The sequence below is a fragment of the Scophthalmus maximus genome, chromosome 16, assembly GCF_022379125.1.
Source record: "Scophthalmus maximus strain ysfricsl-2021 chromosome 16, ASM2237912v1, whole genome shotgun sequence".
Lineage (NCBI taxonomy): Eukaryota > Metazoa > Chordata > Actinopteri > Pleuronectiformes > Scophthalmidae > Scophthalmus > Scophthalmus maximus.
The window spans coordinates 7012312-7035665 of NC_061530.1; the positions used below are offsets into that span (position 1 = coordinate 7012312).

The 23354-nt window shown below is 46.3% G+C and overlaps 1 protein-coding gene across 2 annotated transcripts in view; it reads right to left on the reverse strand.

The window, feature by feature from the left end:
• cacna1g (calcium channel, voltage-dependent, T type, alpha 1G subunit) overlaps positions 1 to 23354 on the reverse strand; it is a 215155-nt gene that overhangs the window by 181100 nt on the left and 10701 nt on the right. Inside the window, exons 1-2 of one of the 2 annotated variants that reach the window (XM_047327654.1) lie at positions 21768 to 22538; positions 20819 to 21136 (exon numbers count right to left, since the gene is read on the reverse strand). In XM_047327654.1, the coding sequence (XP_047183610.1) occupies positions 20819 to 21129 (311 nt within the window). In that variant the 5' untranslated portion in view covers positions 21130 to 21136; positions 21768 to 22538. Of the gene's footprint in view, positions 1 to 20818; positions 21137 to 21767; positions 22539 to 23354 lie in introns of those variants that run through there. The other variant, XM_047327653.1, reaches the window with a different exon arrangement.

The window sequence follows — 23354 nt, forward strand, 5'->3', positions numbered from 1 at the left end:
AAGTCTCTCACACACACACACACACACACACACACACACACACACACACACACACACACACACACACACACACACACACACACACACACACACACACACACACACACACCATCAACCCACACACGTGCTCTAATATTCCTCAACCTCATTGACAGTGATGTTGCTGACTCAGGGCTCTGAGGGGGGTTAAAGGCCCATAGTGTTGCTGAGTGGGCTCCTATAGGAGAGACACACACACACACACACACACACACACACACCTGCCATCATCTTACACTTTTACCTCGAGTACATGTGTAAGAGAAGACAACCATGCTCTTTGATCAAAAGCTCAACGAAGGCTAGGTAATTCTTACCCGTGTGCGTGAGTTTCAATTAAAAAGTCAATGAAATATCATGGTTTGGCTCCATACAGTGTGATTCTGTCTGTTGTTATTGATTGAACAGGTGTATGGGCAATGTAAGATTACCTCAGTGTGGGTCAAACCTCACTGCTCCCACACAGAAAACACACACACACACACACACACACACACACACACACACACACACACACACACACACACACACACACACACACACTCACACACACACACACACTCACACACACAGGTACTTCATCAGCTCTCTATCTTCCCTTTCTCTTCTCTGCATTTGTCTTTGTGTCAGATGAGTTTTCTTTTAATCATCTAAGGTTTACCTTACAGCTTCTCTCCTCTTTAATCATATATACATTTTTCTTTTCTTCATTTCGAGGGGAATGTGAAAAATGCAAATGCTAGAAGTTATCCTTAAATATCCAATGCAATGGTTTGGGGTCAACTTCCCCTATACGAATCCACCTCAAAATACTATTTTCATTCCAATATTGGCCTGGTACCTGAACCCCGTCTAAGTATTACCTCCTATATATAAGAGCATGCTCTGTTTAGTGGTGTCAGCTTCTCCTTACAGCCTAAAGACCATTGGTTCATGTCAAGGTTTCCCATTTGGTGCTAGGTTGGATGTCTTAAGTAGCCTTTATCACACACTCCATTATGTGTGTATCTTGATTAAGCTTCATACCTGGTATGACTGTATTCCGCCACTGTGTCAAAGTGGAAGCTCAGGCTAACATAACGCAGGTCTTTTTCCAAACACATCAGTTGTTTCTCACCCTAAAAGCCTTTTTCTCTTGTTTTGTTATAGGCCCAGCAGACAAAGAGTGGTTGTGTTTGAAAGCAAAAACACGCTGAGCCTTAAAATTTTAATTTTATAACCTACAGTGTCAAGACAGTGGTATAGACGTCAGCGTATTCAACCGATTCACGAACATCCAGCGTCCCGCCTGCGGTTTAGGCAACAAAAGCATTTTAAGGTTCGAAAGAGTTTCCGAAATCACTGAGAACTTTGTCCTTATCAAACCAGACCACACTCTTTCCCCCAACCGTAGCCAGGCGCCTCAACATGATGCTTATCATGACAAAGTTTCATAATGCTGTAGTCAGGTGGACTTTGTGGAAGTTAAGAATCGAATGTGGATTAGACACGAGATCATGCAACGTGTTTGTGTGTCGGATCAGTAATAATAAACCCTTTAATGTGAATCCTCCTTCCTGTATCATCATCTCTTACAGCCTCGCAATCTGTTTACATTCTGTTCTGTTGCTTTCCTCATCCCCTTGCTTTGGTGATTGTATTATTTGTCTGCCTTTTCCATTCCGTAAAATTAATTGCGCCGCTGCCTGCAACCAAATCTCCCCAATGGGAACAACCAAGTTTCATCTTAATCTTATCTCTTATGACTCAGCTCCCTTCAGTTCATTTTACATTGCCAGTGCCAAACCTTGTTTCCCACATTTCTCCCTAGACGGGGTTTTTACTCTTTTCCTAAACGCTTTTCACTCTCTTAAATTGCCTCCCCCCCTCCCCCTCGCTCCATCCCTGCCTCCCTGTGTGGCGCTGTGCTGCGCCCACAGATCCCTGAAAGATACACAGATAGCTGAGTGCCGGACCACTCTGGATGCCCTCTGGAGGATTTCTTTACACACACGTATTGTATATTTCAATGAGCCGGCCGGCTGCTGAGAGGAAGCTGGTGTTAGGCGGTAGCACGGATGAGGAGAGACGGTAAAGAAAAGGACAGTGCGGAGGACAGGTAAGGAGATGGAGAGGGGAAAAAAAGCTAAATGAGGGGAAAGGTCATACGGCATGACATTGAGGGTGGGGGGGGATGAGATGACCACACAGAAAAATGAGAGGGGGAGGAAAGTGTGGAGGTGAGGGAAGACACCAGAGAATGGAAGAAAAAAAGATACCTGTCGATTCTGTACCTGACCACGCCCGACCTCAGGCGCTCTCAGAGAAACAACAGCTAATACACACCTCAGGCCTCTGAGGCTAAACAATGGCTGCATCCTCTGCACTGGAAAGCACACAAAAAACTGTAAGATGAAGAAGAACAAAAAAACAAAACATTGGAAGGAGCTCCCAGTATATATATATATATATATATTAAAAAAATCTCATATCACCATAGCAACCCCTGCCTGAGGATGGATGGTAGCCTACTAGAAAGATGGGGAAAAAATTACTGAGAGAAAGAAAAAGAAAAAAACAGAACGCCCGGAAAGAAGGGATCAAATATTGAAAGATTGATGAATGGAGAAAAGCAAAGGCTTGTCAGCAAAGGTCAAAGAGGCTGAAAGGGTCAGAGGTTGAAACTGAAGATGAAAGGTCATCGAGTTGAGCAAAATAAACCTGTATATTTATAACACTGTGTGTGACTACAGCCACACGAGCAACTGATAATTAATAAACAAAGATGGATAAAAGTCAAATGTGTTTTTATTCTTTCGTAGCCACAGTAGAGGAAGTGTAATAGTTGGTGGTTGGTCCTCGGTATTAGAATAGATTATCATGTCGTGAGCATGAAGGTGTTAGGAGACGTAGGGGCAGTTTATTTATGTGAGAATAGTATGAACAGAAACATTGTCGTGTTAAAGGGGAACCTTGCAGATTTGACATATAGATGAATGTACATTATTTAATTCCATTTCATTTTTTCCTACGAAATTTCACTTAGATCCAAATGCTTCAGAGAGGTTGTTCATCAGTATCAATATGAGTCATGTGGACCATGAATATCCATACAATATCAGTCCAATCCATCCAAGTTAGTGGTGGACTTACTGATCGTCTTAAGAGCGTACTGCTGCAAAAGAAAAAAAATGTAGGGAAGATAAAGGCTAACCTGTTTCGAAACACACCACGGAGTTTTTTATAAACCTTATATCACCCATGTGAGGAAAAACCAAACACCTCAACTCCATCCATCTCTCTTCATCTTCCCGTCATCCTGTCCTAGCTTCCAGCACTTCTTCACTTGTGCAATCTCTCACCTCTGCCCTGCCCGTTCCTCTTTCTTTTCATTCCATTCCTTCCCCCGTGGTCATACCATATTCCCCCCTTTTCTCTCCCTCTCCGTCTCCTTGGGGGTAAAGATGTGCTGAATAATTCAGAACTGGGCCTGATTTATAAGAGTGCTTGTAGTGCCCAGACGTCTCGGTCCCGCTCATCAGTCTGGCAGCTCATTATGGCCAAAGAGCACCGCGGCGGGCCTAATCTCCGATGACACGCCACTGTTCCCAAACTGGTGTACGGCATCAGCACATGCCGTACACACACCCTGTGCTTGAGACGCGCAGCTATAAGCGGCCGTGGCCCGGCAGCAGAAGACAAGACGCCATCCGACTCTCTGTTCGTTATCGCAGTCAAACAGCCAGTTGCAGTTTGTCTCAGGGAAATAAATCCCTCCATGTTGTCATGTGAAAAAAATCTTGATCGCAGTTTTGGTGAATGAAGCGTGGATTGAGTTATTTCCCGGCCTTGTGTCTGTGGAGAAAATCATCCAGGCTATGAACCGCATCAACTCGCGCTACCCGTTTTCGTCTCCCCCATCCCCATTTTCCCAGCTCCTCTGTAGATCACAACAAGCAGCGTTCCAACCCGGCTTGTTCTGAACCCCAAAAATAGACACGTATTACAGACTGCCGTTTGGTATATTTTCGCCCGAGGGAACACTCATATGGGAAAAATTTGTGTTGCTGAATTGTAACTCCCTGCGCTGTATGTGAGGAGATAATAGTGGTGGAAAGGCTATGAGTACAATTGCCATTCTCGTGCATTCATTAAATGGTATGATTGGGAGTTAATTGAAGTACAGACAAATTGAACAATTACTCATTACACTGGGCCTCCCCCTAAAGAGCCAGAGAAACCCTGCACTCTGAAAGCCACTAACAAAGGCACAGTCGACCCTACATACAAAAGGGAGGTATAATTCAATATAGGCATCTATTGTACTGTCAGTCAGCAATGTTAAAGCATACCTGCACGAAATATAATCAGATTCTGCAATTACACAAGAGAATAATAAGTAAGACTTGAGGGTAGATTAGAATGTTTCTGGAAACCAAATTGATAATGCTCATCAGATTTGAATCCTTTCCAACCCCTCACTGAATCTGTTTGGGTTAAGTTTTCGACATCAGTTAGAAACTTTAAGCTTAAAGCTTAAATTACTATAACTCAATGTCATAACCTGTCGTTGGCGGAGACGGCAGAAATATGACTGTTTAGAGAAACAGCCTTACACTTATTCTCTATTGGCTACATGGTCCAAATACTGGATGTGCCAAATCAGAACTATTGAATCTATACATTTTAAGGAAGAGGGGCGGTGAGCTTACTGATTTCTATACCCCAAATATGAAGCCACATCCAGGACAGTTAGATTAGCATTGTATAAAGATATGTAAGCGGGGGGAGACAGCTAGCCCAGTTTTGTCCACAGGTAAAAAACTACCCCACCAACAATCACCTATCAATTTGATTAATCAACATGCTCAATGATTTTTGCAAAGAAGAGGTGAAGGCAAAAACAACAACTTCTCAGTTCACTCAAGTTAATTGCTTGCGGTGTTTCCAACCTGGAACCAAAATGGTCCCAGCTACCCGAACCTAAACCAACGAAGTGCAGCAGCGTGACCTTCGAATAAACCTTTGAATCATCACAGATGGTAAGCGGCCATTCTGTGTGGTGTGGAGTGAATACTATATGTATATGTGTGTGTGTGTGTAGCCGGTCAGGTCAGCAGGTCATTGTTCCAAAGTCAAAGTATCGTGTTCCGTCCAGTGAGGCCGGGCATCCTGGATCAGGTGTCAAAGATGATACCTCCAGGGATAACGGACTCCCTTGACTGTCAAGGGATGATGTGTAACATGTTCAATTAGACCTGCTTAAAAGGGGTTTAGGGTCCTCAGTAATGCAAACGCCAACATAGCCGCTGACCGCATGTGGGATGGTTAGTGTTATCGTTGGCTTTGCTAACACAGACAGACTGTGAACATGATCCCAGCAAGATCCGGGTGTGAAGGTACAGTGGGAGATACAGTACACTGTCCCAGTAAAGGAGCTGCTCCGCTGAACCGAACCATCCACCTATCAGAGGTGACCTCCAGGCCTTCAAGGGAACAACACAAATATTACATTCATATAAACCTGTTCCCTGCCTCTGTTCATCGCTCTTTGTTCCCTAAGCACAGACGATCTTTTCTTCTGTGTCCCCCCACACTTCCTCAAGTGTCAAAACCTGCCACAAACATTATTGTTCCACCAGCGGGGTTGAATTGATAATAAAAAAATAAGGGGCCTCGCTTATCTCAACCGACTGTGCGCGCATATGCGTGCGTGTGCATGTGATTTTTCACCCTGAAAATGTGTGTGAATTAAATAAATAGTCACATGTTCAGCAATGGAAACCATACACTTCTACAAGCAGTCCGACTGTGGATGGAGTTACAATAAATGCAAGATATGCCTACTCTGCATACAGTACGTACTGTCAGAAACCTGGTTACCTGCAAATATGTCCAAGTACTTGGCAGGGAAATCATGGTTTCCTTATCCCCCTTATCTGAATTCTGTAAGGTATTGTGAACTTCTTCGTATACATCGAATTAAAGAAATCAGCTTGATCGACAAAAGGAAACTGTAATCCAGTGCGTATAAATGTATCTGTGTGATAGCTCGTGTTGTATCAGGTCATCACAGGCAGTAGTGTAAATCAAGCAGGAGGTAGAGAGGGTCGTCCACTAACCAGACGATCGGTGGTTAAACCCTGGCTTCCCCCGGTCTGCTTGCCAAAATGTCCTCGGGCAAGACACTCATAAATTGCCTCTGACTGCTGTGCCGGCAGTGTACAGTATCTATGTAAGTAGCAACCCTGTATGAACGTGTATGCAAATGGGGGAAGTGAGTCGATAAGAAATACATTCCATTTGCATCAATATGATGAACTTATTTATCAGGTTTTAATTGTGTCAACAACAACAGAAATTCCCATCTGTTTTTTTTAGTAGTGTGAGTAAATTAGCAGAAAATCAATACATAAATCTGTAATTATAGACAATCTTAGTTCCTGCCCATCCCTAAATCAAATAACAATTATCAATTAATGGACAGTGACTTCATCCGGAGCATTTTTATCCGATGTTGCTCCGCCTGCACAACTACACATTATGAAGACTCCAAGAGATACTGAGCGGGACAAGTGAACAATAACTACATTTAGATACATTAGAGGAAGTACGAGGGCAGTGAGGGATAAAAGCAAACAGCCAGCGCTCCCCTGTGAGCCACAGGCACGCCGTTTTATTTATGAATTTAATTTGTGTTTTTCTTAAAGAGGCACTTGGCGGACTGCCTGGACACAGAGGGGAGTTAGGACCCAGAGGAGGACAGCCAGGGAGTAGTTAAATTAGAAGCAGACTTCTCTCTCTCTCTCTCTCTCCCTCTCCCGGTGTCTCTCTGTCTCGTGCTCCAAAGACAAAGAGACGAGGAGGAAGCGGAGGGAGAGGGAAGAAGAAAGCAAGAGACAGAGAAGTCTGGAACTGGTTTTGTAGCCACATCTTGAAGGAAATCCTGAACTGAGCGAGTTAACGAGGGACACCGACACCACAAGTACCGAGGCTCCCCTCCCAGCTCTGTGTGTGTGTGTGTGTGGGGGGGAATACAATACACACTCTCAACTACACTACATGTGCCCACTGTGCCACTACTGACAAACACACAGTAAAAAAAAAAAATGGCATACTGCCCTGGCACAAACACAACCACGCATACGGCAAAGACCGGCATCTACAAAATGCATCCATACGGGCTCGCTCATATGATAACGCTGCACAAACAAATGTCCAGTACTAGCCACACACACACACACACACACGTACGTCTTCAGTGACCAGACAGGGCTTCCCTCTCAGTCTACATCTGCAAACTGTGTGTAGTTAACCAGGGATGACTGCAAAGCTCACACACAAACACACAAACACACAAACACACGCACGCACGCACGCAACAGAGCAGTGCGACCTCCCCATGTGCTTGTATATCAGGCCAAGCTTTGCTGTGTATTGGCTATGGTAACAGGAAGTCTAATAAAGACCAGATCTTACAGAACGCGCGCGCGCACACACACGCACACACACACACACACACATGGGGGAGAGTAAAAATGAGGCGGGATGATATATCAGTGACTAAGAGAAAATATTAATCAAGACAGAAAGCAGAGCTTGCTCCCTCTTTCACCCTGCATGTGGGATGGTCTGCACCCTAGGGTGGAGCGCACACATTTGTCTCCCAGAAATGATATTGTCACATTTATGAATGTGTGGGAGCTTCAGAGAGCAATATGCGTGATGGAGGAAGAGGTTTCGTGAGGTTTGCCTTTAGGTATCATTTGTATCTGTGTGGGATGCAGGTTTTGTTGATTTCCGGCACATTCGGTGGAGCTGCTGCTGCTGTGTGAGTGTGTGCTTGATGGAGGGATTTTGATATATATATAGATATATTGTTTTATTACTTTCCCCAACTTTTGTCCATTACCTCTCTGTCACCGGTTCAGTTATCTGAAGCAATAAGCAGTATTCACATAGTACAGAGAGTGTGAAATATAATTAGAATCCTTTTCTTTCTTCATTGTAACGTATATAATATATATTACACAATAGGATTCAACTTTTTTCACGTGACGGAACTAACCAATCATATGTGCAGCCAGAATGGGCAGCTGATTTCAAACCAACCAGACAGCAAATGGCAGGCAGACAAAGTTAGCACCTCGCTAGTGATTTAAGAACACAGCAGCTAAACCTCCACGTATTTCACGTTGGAAAATTAAAAAAAGAGTGAATGGTCTTGCATTCATCACCAACCCCAGCTATTGTGTCTCAGACATGGTTTTCCATTCTTCGTAAATTTGCATTCTCAAATATATAACCTCCAGAGAAATCCAGGTCAATGTGCGGGCTTCAGTGTGTGTCTAAAAAGCAGCTTCACATAACTTTTTGATGACATTGAATACTGCAGCTGATATACACACAAATCCATCTATATTTCCACCAGTGTTCACTGAAAGTTCACGTGATAGTGGAATAAAAGACAGCTGCTGATGAGCCCCTTCACGAGGACGACTTCATCGACGTCACCAGGTGCTGCAGCACTGATCTGAGAAATGTTTTTTTTGTGCCAGTTCTAACAGATTACACCTGTTTCCCCCTGACCTCGTAACCGCCTTTAAATCTGGTAAGCTCCAGGCTCACGGGACTTGATCCCATTCACTTCCTCGGCTGATTCCGGAGCAGGTGTAGGTCTCGCAAAAGGAGGCGAGGCCCTACGCGCTTGGCACTTTTTTCGCAGAACGCTGTCATCCGATTCCGGATCAGCGGCTATCACACAGGACACCCCTGGGACGTGAAGCTCTAATGGCTGCAAAACTGTAAATGTCACAGTGATTTGGGCCGTGCGCCGAGAGGGAGAGAGGCCGATCGCTTGCGTGTGTGTCTATTGTCATGTCAGAGGCACTGCCTGAGCAAAACGGATTGCAGTGAAAGGGCACTGAAGTGAAGCAGAGTAATTACAGTATGACAAAAGTAAGTACACAGACAACACGCACACACACACACACGCATACTGTCTCATGCATTAGTTACACACAAGATAACCCAGCTCCAAATACATGTACACATGACCTAGCCAACATTTATCTGTATACATTATAGCTTTGCATGCAAGGCCTGTGGGTCATCCCTGCAGTAATGTGCACAAGGACTATTAACTGCTCATTAAGCCCCGGCCTCCCTCAGTCGTTAACGTTCATACAGCACATAAGAGTTTACAGAAATATAACAGGCAGTTTTAGCCCATAATGAGGAGGAAAAGAAGGGGTCCTTGACTTCAGACGGAAGACAATGAAAGCAGGCTTCTCATTTCTTTGCCGGCGACCATCGCTTTTGCCTGCTGTAATGATAACTGCCAGATTTTATTAGTTGTAACATTAGCTCCATAATTTGGTTGAAAAAAATGCTGTTGCATGTGAACCTTTTAATGCTTCCAGCTGACTCATTCTAGAAACGGGACAAAACTTCAGCACTCGCAGAAAAAACTGGAATACAGGAACAGCACTGGTTTTCTATTGGGGTGTTGAGCTTGGTTGTCTTATGTGTTTATGATAGGTAATAATAAACAAACAATGGAAGATCACACCCATGTTTCACTCCAACATGACACATTTTGGCTGCCTGGCCCGAAAAAGCCGGACCTGGATCGGCGAGATAGAGCGTTTGATTTTGTTTTGTTGAATTTGGGGGAAAAGAAAAGAAAAGAAAGACGTCACTCTCCAAACCCAAGGCTTACCAAAATCCAAAGCCTGGCAAGTGTCCCTTTGCCTGGTTACGGTTGCTACGCTATGACAGGGCGAGCGCTGCTTGGGGAAGAGGTTTGCGATGTCCGAGCACCTTAACACATGCCCATCGATACATAGCGCTGCTGCGAAGACCCCCTTCTTTTCTTCTTTCTAATTGCACACACCACAGGGGGATTACACACTAAATAATGACTGACACACACACACACACACACACACACACACACACACACACACACACACGTCCCCTCTGGTGGTCAGCCCACTGTGCGAACGTGGCTGGTGAAGTTCACTGGCTTCCACTCAGCCTCTAGCATCTACACTAACCGGAAGCAACCAGACTCGCTGCACATGTTGTGCCCAACGACACAGCGAGGCTTCAGGCACATCATAATTGAGTGAATGACTATCATGCAGACTGCCACTGTATGAATATGATGTGTAATACATTGCACTTCACATTAACGGCTGAGTTCTATCAAGGCAAGCCATACGGACACGTGCGAGCTGCGGAGAGGCCGAGCGTGCACACAGATGCAGACACACACTCGTCCACAGGCGGGCTGAGAGGCCGAGCTTCCCGTCCCCCAGAGGTATTTATATCCCTCGTTTGTTATCTATAATAAGACATCTCCATTTTTTTTTTTTTTCTCGCTCCTTCTCCAGACTCCCCGGTCCTGCGGTGGGAAAATCCTGATTAGTGTCCTGACGACTTGACGGAGAGCGATTGAGACGCCGAGACAGAGAGGGAGGAGGAGAGAGGTGGTGCAGGAGACAAATTAAAAACCAGGAAGGGACAAGAAAAGATGTATCTCTGTAGGTGTCTGCGTCTGAATTATTGACAACATTTCAATTCCACAGTGGGCTGATTTGACGCTCTGCATGTTTGTCCCTTGAGAAGTGTGTGAGATTGAGTGTGTGTGTGTGTGTGTGTGTGTGCGCGCGCAGGCGTGCGTGTGTTGGTACTGAGATAAGGCCGGTGGTCAAGTCTGGCATGTGTCAACGCCACTTGAGTCCCCTAGGCTAAAAATGGTGCTTCTCTCAGACACAGCATGAGCAGAGCTGTGAGCAGAGGGGGGAGCAGGAGGGGTAAGTGTCAAAACATTAAAAAGAAAGACAGGAGACGATGTAAAACCGATTCCCCTTGTTTTAGTAGCTGGTTGTTAAAAGAGAGAAAGAGGGGGCAGTGAATGACGAAGCCAAGGAGTGACTGCGTCATACAGTAGAGGACTGAAGTAGGTGGTGGGATGGAGAAAGTCTGGAGAAGAGAGGGGAGAAGGAGGAGTGAAGTAGTTAGCAGGAAGGTGAAGGGAGAGAGAAATAGAAATATTGGCTTTGTCGGGACAAGATGCAGCGGCAGAGAAGATGGGTAAAGATACAGTAACTCAATTCAGGTGCCCGGTGAGATTTTGTCGAGTGAGAGCAAGTGTATGGCGAGCCCACCCCCGTCCGCCTCCCTTCTCCTGTTGCCATTCTGTGCAACCACGCTCACTCTTCTAAATACTGTAATGAGAAAAAGCTGGCAGGAAAATCCTGGACTTGGTCCTATGTAAACTCACCGCCGTCTCACGGAACGGCCCGATTTGAAACGGACTGAGGGGGAAGAAAAAGAAGAAAAAAAAATAACAAAGCAAAAATGAGACGAATTTCGAAAGGTCGTCTCTTCATTCCTTTTGCGTACACTACACGTGTCTAGACTGTGGAGCGTCTCTGCCTACGCTATTTGCACATCTCTCTAGTTACAAATCAAATGGAGACGTGTATGTTGTGTCTAGAATTTAAAATCTGGGCAGTCTATGCTAATATAAAAGCAAAGAGTATCAAGTGAAAGCAGGTGATAAGCATTATCATTGATCTTATGGAAACTGTAGTTTATTTCATGGTCTGTGTTTGATAATGAAACTATACCAATGATTTTGGCTGTAAATTGTAGCCTACATATTTCACTCTCGACGGAAAAGTAGAGGGATGTTTATTGGTAGACAAAAACAACACATTTGTAATGAATATCTTTTTTAGCTGACTCAACAACTTGATCTACAGCTATCCCGTCAACCAACTAACTAACCAAGCAGTCAGTCAATGAGCCAACCCTCCCATCTACATGCAAAACAGTGAATCAACTACCCAACCTCTCAAACCCCCAGTCTACCTAGTCTATCTAGTAAAGCAACATACCAACTAAACACCCAACCAGTCAAGCAGCAGCCAGCTATTCAACCAGTCATCCAAATCTACCAATCAGTCAAGTAACAGCGCAACCATCCAACGTCCACGCACGCTGCCATCCAGTGACACAATCGACCAATCACCTGCCCAGCAGTCAACAGGCAAATCTGCCAATGGAGCAGCCCAACCAGTCAACCACCCTTAAACCGTCAACCGGACCAATCCATCAAACCAGACAAAGCCATCCTCGATGATTCCTTGCAGTTGTTTTGTTGAGTCGTGTTCTGAAGCAGCAAATAATTAACTGCAGGGTTTTATCTGCACTAATTGTTCTGCCTTTACAAAATAATTGATTGACAATCAGACAAATTTGCAGTCTGGGAGACGAAAACATACAAACATGCACGCACATGACTGTGCATCTCAAACCACTGATGGTGTCAGAGGGGAGATACTGGAGCTGGAGACAATAACAAAGACTATGAACCGCTGGCACGCACACGCACACGCGCGCACGCACGCACACGCTCACACGCGGTGTTAAGGGATTTTTACAGGGCTGCAGATGAGTTCTTGAAGACCGCACATCTGCAGAAGTCTACACTCCATCCCTCCCTCTCCTTTCCACTTCCTCCCGCGTCATTATACCCCGCCACTGCTTCTCTTTTCTCTCCCCCTTTCCTCCATTGGGGAGCTGGCCTGTGGTTTTTACAGGATTCACGTGAATTCGTTTACTCGGCCAACAGAGTCATGGGGTGGAAGAGCAAACAACACGTGTCTGACACGAAAAAAACTGAAGTGACGCAACAGAATATAAGGTACCGAGAAAACATTCCACACTGAAACTTGACAAAGCTCACTCACTGAAAAGAAGGGTATCAATCATCAAAGTCATCAATGCTTTTAAGTAAATATATGTGATCACAAAACATGAACAAGCAAAAACAGGCACACACACCCACCCACACACACAAATACAGAGAGACAGTGAGAGTGCTTCCTGGTGTGTGGCAGGCGACAGTGGAGTTTGCGGTTTGCCCTTGAAGCACTGTGGTCAGAGTCTCACCGTGTGTGTATCAGGTTAGCCAGTCGTCCCCTGCCAACACACACACACAGAGGCAGCTTCTAGGTCCCACACAGATAAGTAACCAGGTTACTCCTCAGAGAAACAAGGTAACACAGGTAATTAGAAACCAGAGAACCTGCGACCACTCTACCGGTGGACATCCTCGAACCGCAGCCTCGGTGTGCGGCGCTCCACCGGGAATCCAAAGTGCTCCGGATCATTGTGTCTTATAAATCCTCAGATTATTCTTCAAAGGTTTATCACTAGATGTAAAAGTCAGACGAGGAGATGCCTCTGAGACACACTTGAGGACTTTCCACTGATGATATGATTTTTAGACACTTGTTTAGTGCCTAAAAATGAGTGTCTTGAGCCCTACGATGTTTTCCCTCCCTGGATTTTCTGTCTGCGGCGCTTCGTTCTTCATCATAGCTTCGCCATGTGGTGGAAATTGGTATATCGTTTCCTTTGTGAGAAATAAGAGTATTACAATCAACTGAGTTTCAGTTTCTAGTTTATTGCAGAATCAGTTGAGTCAAAGAATTAGTCTTTGAAATTAACAATTTCTATTACACACACATTGCTCTTCCACAGTAAACTCTCACACTAAATATGGCCTAGTCTCAAATGATATCCAGTAAGAACATGTGGGACAGGTGGAATTATCTGTGAAGGACTATCATAAAGATGTCAAAATCCACCGCCATTCTCAAATCCTCCTTTTTAATTCAAATCTAGTTTTATCACAATTGAATCCCAGTCTTTCCACATTGCCCCCCCCCCCCCTGTTAATGCTTAGCTACAGTCAGCGAAGCGGACGTATACACATTTAATGCATAAATCAATTATCTGCGATATTGTGTTCATTCTTTGGGTGATTTCCGGTGTAATTGGTGGAAACTGAATGCCAGAGCCGGCTGTGAAAATCCAAAACGTGTGTGGTCTAAGCTTGTGGATATAATCACTCGTCTGTGTAAGGCCGCCCTAAAGAAGATCTACGACACCACTACAGAAACACTACGGCGTTTCCGAACAGACTTCCAATACACCGTGGGGCACAGTTTGCACAATTGCGCTACATTTTAAACCTCTGATTTATTCACTGTCTGTGAAGTAGGAGCACAAACACAACTGGTAGAATCAATTTGCAAAAGGATGCTTAATTACGCCGTTGTTTAAAAAAAAGAGCTTAAATAAAATCCCGCCGTTTCTACTGTAAAACATAATAATCTTTCTGTGCCCGTTTCCCAGGGTTAAAAAAAAACTACCAAACACCAGGTGTGTGTGGAACGAAGACATGCAAACGCTTTAATGAGCTGACTATAGGTTGAAACTATACAGCGCAGCGGCAATCAGCAATAGAGAGTAAAGAAAAAGTGTAGCAGGCTGCTCGCGAAGACAACCCTTCTTTGTGCTCGGTCTGTTTGCAGTTTAACAGCTTAAACAAAGCTCCTCATTAAGAGCAGCCCTCCTCCTGAGCTGTCTCCTCACACCTTGCCACAGCCTGAGCTGGGGCCTCGGCCTCGCTCCCTCTCGCCGCCTCGCTCCCTCTCGCCGCCTCGCTCCCGCTCTTTCCTGCCGTCGCCCCTCTGATTGTCAGCGCTGTTTTTCATCAATAATTGGCACTTGCGGCGTGGCGGTGGCTGAATCACTGGATCTCACACACACACACACACACACACACGCGCTGTGTAATGTGTCAGGGGTTCCGTCTTTGCCAGTAAACTGATCTATCACTGTTGTCAGTGAATCAGTGTTTGGGCCCGGGCTCAACACATTACCCTAAAAGAACCTTCACTTGCTTCAAACAAGCGCGGTGCCTGCGAGCGTGTGTGGAGTGCGTATAAAACAGATGTCGGTCGGGTCTGAAGCACACACAGTAGGGCCCGCACGAAAATGGGCAACGCAGCATCATTGTAATTATTCTGATAAATATTGCAACCGATATTTGGACTGGGACACGATAAACACTCACTTGTTTCCTTCAGCCAGCGCCAAGTGCAAAGGTTGGGTGACTAACGGCGATGAATCCCGACCAGCTAACATGTTATTTTGAACGCAACAACGGTTTTCTAACACAATAACAAAAGTCCTACACCCACGCACGCGCGCACACACGCCTACAGGAATACCAGCTACAGGCAAGTGTGAGTGTGTTTGACAGTCGCTGTGTTCTCATTATGAGTTCTTTGGTTGGCAGATATCTACGTTTTCATTCCACAACAGGTTTCCATCTTCAAAGGAATGAGACCGGAGGGTCTCGTTCTCCGTCTCTCGTTCCGCATTCAGTCAAAGAAAGGGGCCGTGGGATGCAAATCTGTTGGACCACTGTCCTTCATGACCGCTCAACTTTTCGATCATTTCCCACATGGCCCTAGATACCTTTTGTTCACCCGAGTGAAAGTAAAGGCACGGTAAGAGATCCCCATCTCGTGTGACATCTGCGGACATTTGCGTTCTCACACGCAGCCCCTCCAGAGAAGTTCGGGACAATGTCGGGACCTCAGCGTTTGCCTGAAATTAGCTTAGGATGAAATTCTACCTGAATGATGCACCACCTGCTCAAAGCTGCCGCAATCAATCATTTTTTTCTGTCAATAACGGGTCAAATGACTGCTTGCAATGTTAACGGTTTTTCACTCGTAGTGATGGATAAAAGGAAATAGTCACGCCACCCTGCAGTTTCCCTTCAGGACCATGGAGTATATAAGAGTCTTTCCGCATCTTACCTCATTACCAGGGAATTAGGAAGTGTTTTTAGATCACACATAATGAAAAACAAAATCACTTTACGCTATCTGTCCAGCACAGGCAGACATATAGACACAGTTATAAACTAGCAGGTAAACACGACTGAGCATCTGGTTAATAAAGAGCATAATATTTTGCTCAGGAGTTATTGGAGACCAAAAGCGAGCTAAAGGCAGAGTGAATATTGGACTTAAATTCATCACGTGGACAAAAACTCCAAATGTTGCTGTGTGTCTGCTGGATGTGTTAAAAAGCAACACGTGTGTCTTCCAATAATCAGAAGGCGAAAAAACATAGATTTACAGTATAGCCTTCTTATTGGTCAACAATATCTACACTTCATCAAACGTGCATGAACACCAGCCAGCCGATTCGCTGGAGCTTTAAGCATATACTAGATCCACCAGTTAAATTTTAATAAAATTCTGTGTGCAGTTCTGAATACACACACACCACCACCACCACAGACACGCAAGCACTTCACATGTAAAGTACATGCAAGTCATATCACATGCTCAGCGAGACACATGAATCCCAGACTGAAAATTCCCCTCACACACTAACCCTAACCCACACACAGGAGCACACACTAAAGAGGCCTTGCACGGTTAAGCAAATGAATACTTCATCAAACACACTTCTCTCAGTCAGACTAGTTCATGTTAGCCTCCCAGTCAGCTAAAGAGAGCCTACAGATTCAGCTCATGTAGAGAATACAGAAAATGCGCTCACGTGCACATATGGTATATGCATGCTCCGACACCTATGATAGGAGTTCTGATAGAATTTGCAATGAAGATGAAACTGCAAGAAGGAGTTGGAAATGGTTGAAATTCCCAGAGGAACCGGGAGACGGGGAGGGGGAGCAGAGGGGGGAAAAATATGAAAGTGAAGTTGTTGGCGGGTGCAGGCCTACTTTTTCACCTCTTAAAAAATGCTCTCTGAAATCCCACTCGACTCTCCAACTGAGTCTCGCTTTTTATTTCACCCCCCTCCCTTTTCTCTCTTTCTTCTTCTTCTACTGGTTTCAGAGGCCGTCAGAGATGGCACACACACACGCACCCCTCCTCTTTCCCATGCCAACACAAGGCTTTTAAATCCAGTAAATAAAAATGTTTTTTTTTAAATTCGAGGGAACCAAGAGAAACGACAAGCAGAACAGGAGGTGATGCTGGTGGAAGAGGAGGAGGAGGAGGAGGAGGAGGAGATGGGAAATAAACGACCGGGGAGGGCAGGAGACATTTTCTGCTGATTAAATAAGTGTTCGCTTCGGCTTCCATTATTTGACAGGCGCATCACGGCGGTGAGCAACAAATGTGAAAGCAAGAGAACAAAACAGAAGGGGAAAAAAACAAACCAGTAGCATATTTCCACACAATCCCAACACTCCCTCGAGCGGCAAGTGGTTTTGTCGGCCTTCCAATGAGGCAATTGCAACGAGATGACAAACACCTAGCCTGGCCAGGTGTCCTCCCTAACTGTTCTGGGCCTTGTAATCCTCTGCTTAAATCAGTGTGAGCCAAGGATTGAGAGCACTGGATGAGTTCCCAAAACTCCCCTCCTCCCCCCTCTGCCTTGGCACAGCATCTAGCTCCCCGCCAGAGAGAAGACACCTACGGGAGTCCTAGGGAAGTGTGTGTTTGAGGTTGTGTAAGCAGCACAAACACACACACAAAAAAGCTCTCACTCTCACAATCATGCACAGATTCTGCAGGAATCATTAGCAAAACCAGCAGAGGGAATTTCACGCAGGCGATGTGTCGGGCAGAACATCACTCGGAGCGCACACCCCAGGGGTCTTCAATTAGACCCTAAATACCTCAGCAAAGTATCCAGGGGTCCTAATTACTTCAGACTGTTGAAAATGGCCGCGGGCCGCCGTAGGCCGAGGGGTTTACCGAGGAGATGCCTGTTTAGATAGATTCTGGCCCCGAGATCAGTCGGGCTTTCCTGAGCTGTTGGTGTGCACCGGCAGACAGAGGAGGCAGCATCCGTGTGCATCAGAAAACTAAGGCAGAGCTGGCTGCTGCCCATGTATCTGTGGATGTATTTATAGCAGGAGAAAGAGAGGCGACTGCAGGATTAATTCACGAACCAGAGGAGCAGAGAGACAGAGACACGGTGTGGAGAGGCAGCAGCAGAGGAGGAGGAGGAGGAAGGCCAGGGATCAACAGAGGAAGAGTTAAAAATACAGCAAAAGATACATGGAGTTTCTTGGATATGGAATATAAGTGTACACACAGAAATTCATGCAGTAGAGTCTGAGCGCGCGCACACACACGGCAAAGAGAAACAGATCAATCTCAGCGACGTCACAATGCATTACAGAAGCGCTGACCTTTTCCTTAATCGGTGCAGATACACACAAGAAGTGCAAACAAGGAGACAGAGATCATCTCCATACAAGCCTTGCAGTCCCGGGGACGGACGGACGGACGGACGCACGCACGCACGCACGCACACAGGCGCACACACACACAGACACATTCGCAAATCACCCAGCAGTCTTTCAAATCCACCTTACATTTCCAATCAGGGGCTGTAAAACTTTGACGTACAGATCCACGTTCCAGCCACAGATTTGATGTGAGGGAGTAGAATTAGCCATTGCATTGAAAAAAACTTTACTTAGGCGTCGCCAGGTATCGGGAAAAAAAAACGTATTACGTCTTTAGAAAAATTCCAGTTTCAGTGAAAACTACTGCACATTTAATTCCAGAGTGGGGCGCGGTCACAACGAACTTTGCAATGTGTATACATTTGTCCAAAAGGTCTGCGATGTCTGTGAGTTCGCAGCACATCCATGGGTGACGTCTGCAGGTGAGCATTTAATATGCAGACGAGGACACTATGCAGTCGAGTGCATGAGAAAACAGGTCACATGCGCAGCGCTGAAGTACAGTGAAACCATATTGAACTAGAAGACAGACATATTACACACAATGATGACTCTTAAGTACTGTAGGTGACTGAATTGTATATATGGCAGTTCCAGGATTAGTGTTTCCGTTATGCATTATTGACACAATGAGGCTGATTTTGAAGGTTCTTCGTGAGCTGGGTCACAGGAAAAGGAATCTGCAACTGTAAGTCATTTCTTAAGCCTATAAGGTTGCAAGGTTCCAGTTTGTCAGTTGTGACGGTTTGCTGCTTTTCTTTATCTTAAATGATAATGAATGGAACGTTGTTGGGGGATTTTGACTCTTGGTCAGTATTTGCTGATGCCACCTTGGACTTTTCCGTCTTTGCATGACCATTTTATTGATCTATTATGAATCTCTTATTTTCACAAGAACAAAGCAGTAAATTTGAGGAGAAACATAGACCTATGAGCATAAGTCCTTTCGTGCAAATTTCCAGGGAGCTAAACAATGGAAAAATTTGTATTGTACTTTTCCAGATGCACCACAATCGCTGATTGGTTTAGGACTCATTACTCAACTCCAGCAACTTCTTAAGCGTGCTAATGAATGTGAGCAAATGGGCGAACTCGCCATCCATCTTACTGTCAGTATCCTTACCGCTGGTGTTAAAGTGGGATAAGTCACATTTTTGTCACTTTATGATGCCCAGTTCGGTCCAACCATACCAAATTGAATCATTTGTATAAAGAAAACATGAGAATTAGGGGGGGGGTCCATGTTTGAGACCTCCTGACTTGTATAGCAGTATCAAGGATCGGCTTTGCTCCCTAAGGAGCCACAGGGGACTCATGTGCTCCTGCTGCCCAAAAAAACGGTCTATTTGTAAGACCTCAGAAAAATTTGACATTTACAGACATGTAAATCAGCTGTGATCTTTGGGAGTCTGGGGGAAGAAAGATGGAAGGAGCACAACAGAGGGAGATGGGGTGTATGTGTGTGTGGGGGGGACAGAGGACCGCGGGGGGAAGAGGAAACAGGGAGCGGTGGAGATACTAGATACTCGACTGACTTAGCATCTCAATTAAAACGGTGACAAATGTGGGCGAGGGGTGATGGGGGGTGGCATCTTAAACCATGGACGAGGCAGAAGGGGATCGAGGGTGGGAGGGAGGGAGGGAGGAGGAGGAGGAGGAGGAGGAGGCGTGGGAGGAAGGCAGAAAAGGGAGGAAGGAACGGAGGTATAATCCGAATGACATTAACACACACACACACACACACACACACACACACACACAGCACCTAGGTGAAAAAACAAAGGCTGTCTGAAACCTCCGGAGCACATTCCTACTCCCCATGGCCCTCTCACATCCAGCCACAGAGACCTCACTCTCTCTCTCTCTCACACACGCGCGCGCGCACACACACGCGCACACACGCACGCACACACACACACACACACACACACACACGCGACTAAGCACCGAGAGAGAAAGACAGACACGGGGAGTTAGAAAAGAGTCTCCGGAGACTCCTTTCTCTCCCTCTCCAGAGAAGTGAATCAGTGCAGGTCTGTACACTTATGAATCAATAATACACAATAACACGCTTCAGTGGCAGGAATGATTCAATAAGGCTCAGTGACTTGAACAGACCCCACTCCTCCCTTGCTAAACACCCCCCCACCACCAACCCACTCCACCCAAGCAAAGGCCGAGCGCTCAATGAACAGCCATATCCAGGTGTGTATCAATAAACTAATTATCACACGCAGCCCCCCTGATCCCCCCCCCCCACCATATAGGCCCAGTCACGTGGGGTCTATGGATTTTCATAACTCAGGAGCTCGGGAGGAACCAGAGCGTGACGTGGGAATAGCGAAGCTGGAGAGCATGTTCCTGAGGGCCAACACACATGAACACACACACACACACACACACACATTCTGTCAGGTGACATGTGGATGCAGCTGCAATGGGACAGAGACACGCACGCGCGCACACACACACACACACACACACATTTATACATCATAATCTATGCTGGCCACGTGCTTCCTCTCTGACCCCTTGGTCTCCAGGTCATTCAACAACCCCTGAGGTCCCCTGGAAAAGCTGCACAGCTGAGCAGGTGTTTCTTACCTGCCACAGTTGGAGGCCGCGCGCGCACTTGCGCGTGAGCAAGCTCCTCTATCTCGCGGGGCTGTACAAGTAAAAGGATATGGGTTGGACACCATCTTGAGACACCAGCTCCGAGGCCGCGTGCTCTGTTTCAGGTAGAAGAAGACCACGGGCGCCATGGCGGGGTAGGGCAGGTCCTCCTCGCCGCTCGCGGACGCGTCCTCCCCGCCCGCGGAGACCCCGTCGGGCGCAGGGAACGCCGGCTCCGCCGCCAACTCGCCGCTCTCCCCGTCTCCCGTCCCGACCCCGGACAGGTCGTTAAGCCGGATGAAAGTCCTCGGCAGAGAGGAGCGACCCTCCGAGCCCCTGGCGTCGGGGACCCCGGAGAGATCTCCCCCATCCTCGGCCATCATTCACCTCCTGTGGGCAACATGGGCGACCGTTAGGGATGTGATTACATACAGCACAGTGAATATGGAAACGCTCCAAGTGTGTGCCAGAGCAGGGCACATTACGGGAGAAATGTGATTATTGATATTTAAATAAATATGATTTTTTTTTTTGAATCCGCCGATTTATCCAACTCCAACACATCCTGCTGCTGCACACACATGCACCACTATTCGATCTAAATACTGGATGGAGCTGCGGTGGTGATTGAGGGTTTATTTTTGAGGGAAACGTGCGCACACATCATCGAAAATTCGTTCAAAAGAGAGATAACAGATTGTTGATGGCTAGAGATCGAATTAGTATATACTTGCTATCATGAGGTGGAAAACAGAATGGAGGTCCTAATGAGCCCCCCCACTTCCCCCCCAAAAAATCAAGAGGGGACTGGCCTTCCTTTTCATCCAAAGCAATGCCAAAATCGTCCTCTTTTCTCTCCTCAGCAACAATGTGATTGTTTAGATGTTAATTCGTTTCCAAACTTCAGCAGCATCCCTCATAATCATCATCATCATTTTTTCAAGTGATTCACGTCAATAATGTTTTCTAAAGGAGAGTATGAGCATTTTTCCGTTCGATTTTTTTCATTTTTTTTTTATACCTGTAATGGATTCTATAGATGTGCCCAAAGTGCGCTCAGTCATCGCATGATCAATTTGTGTCGTGGCTGTAAAGTCCACACCAGCCAAAAAACCCCAGTTGGTAAAACAAATGAGAGACGAGGGAGAGAAGAGATGAAGGAGAGAGGAGAGGGTCTTGTGGGGGGGGGGGTTTCTCGGTGCGTCTTGGATGGAGCGTATAGTTTCCAGGTGGTGCGTCGCCGCGCGGGTGCGCCCAAGCCCCGGTCCCCGGCGTCTGAGGAGCGTCTTCCAGGGGCTCTCAGCGAACACCTTCAAATCATCCCCCGTACGAAAGAATACAAAAAATGGAACCGTGAGATGTCTACTGCTGCAGCGCGCAGTCTCTGTCAATACATTAACGCCGCGCACAAACTTCTTTACGACCCCCTCCTCCTCCTCCTCCAAAGAGCTGATGGACAAACCGCAAAGAGAGAGGGAGAGAAATGAGGAGAAATCAATGATCAGAATTGGTTGCCCCGCGGTTTTTTCGCCTTCAAATTAAAAATCCAGTACTTTTCGCTGCATCCACAGGCGGTTTTAGGCGCATATCCAGCAACAGTGTTTTAAAAGATCCACGGTGATGCTTCTGCGCATCCTGTCGCTGGACACAAAAAGGCATCAGAGTCAGGCGTCGATACTTTCTGATATAGCAAACAGCTTCCCCCGCTGCCCTCGCGGCACGTGTGGCCGACCGGTCGCTCCTGCTCTCGCTCCTTGTCTCCTCCAGACTGTAGTCGGTCGGTTCCGTCCATCAGCCGAGCTCACACAGCTGGATGGGGGATCCGAACTTCTCACTCGCCGCCCACCGAGCGCTCGCTCTGCGCCAATCACAGCGCGCCCTGACTTGGAGCGCCCTCGTCACTGGCCGAGTCCGACGTCGGTCTGCGTTGCGCACCGGAGGGGAGGGGGTGAACAGCTGGAATCTTATTGTCAACTGTCGGCCAATGAGAAGCAAGGGAGTGGCGGCATCTCGCAGCATCGCAGCGTGATTGGTCCAGAGTTTTATTATGGGGAATTTCGAGGGGGGGGGGAGTTGCCACATGGTGCAATGGGACCCCAACCCACTGTGAATAAGCAGGGATGTATATTATAGAACTGTTTCCGAATCCCAGTTTAACCATCTGATCATTTTGGACATAAAGATCCTGTTTAAAATAAATGTTTATGATGTATTACATAACTGTTTATGAAATAATGAAAACAGCATGTGAACTCAGCCATCGTACATCCTCTTAATGTGCAAGTTAAATCACGATGATGCTAAACTATCCCACAGTGTGAGTAGAAGGCCCCCCAGACTTGCCTCAGGGACCCCAGGGGACACCTCAGGGCCCAGCCTATGAGCATTATTACCTTTGCAGAGGATAAAACAGTCAGCACAGCCTCTCAATCATAAGATAAATTCAACGAAAGCAAAAACTCTGTACTTATTATGTAAAATTGGAAATGTAATAAAACTAACAATGAGGTTTTTTTTCTTCTCCTTGCCATGTTTGGGGTCCCTGGAGGAGTGCTCTGGCATGTGGGCTGGTGGCCACTAGGGGAAGATGTTTCCCCAGGCTGTCTAT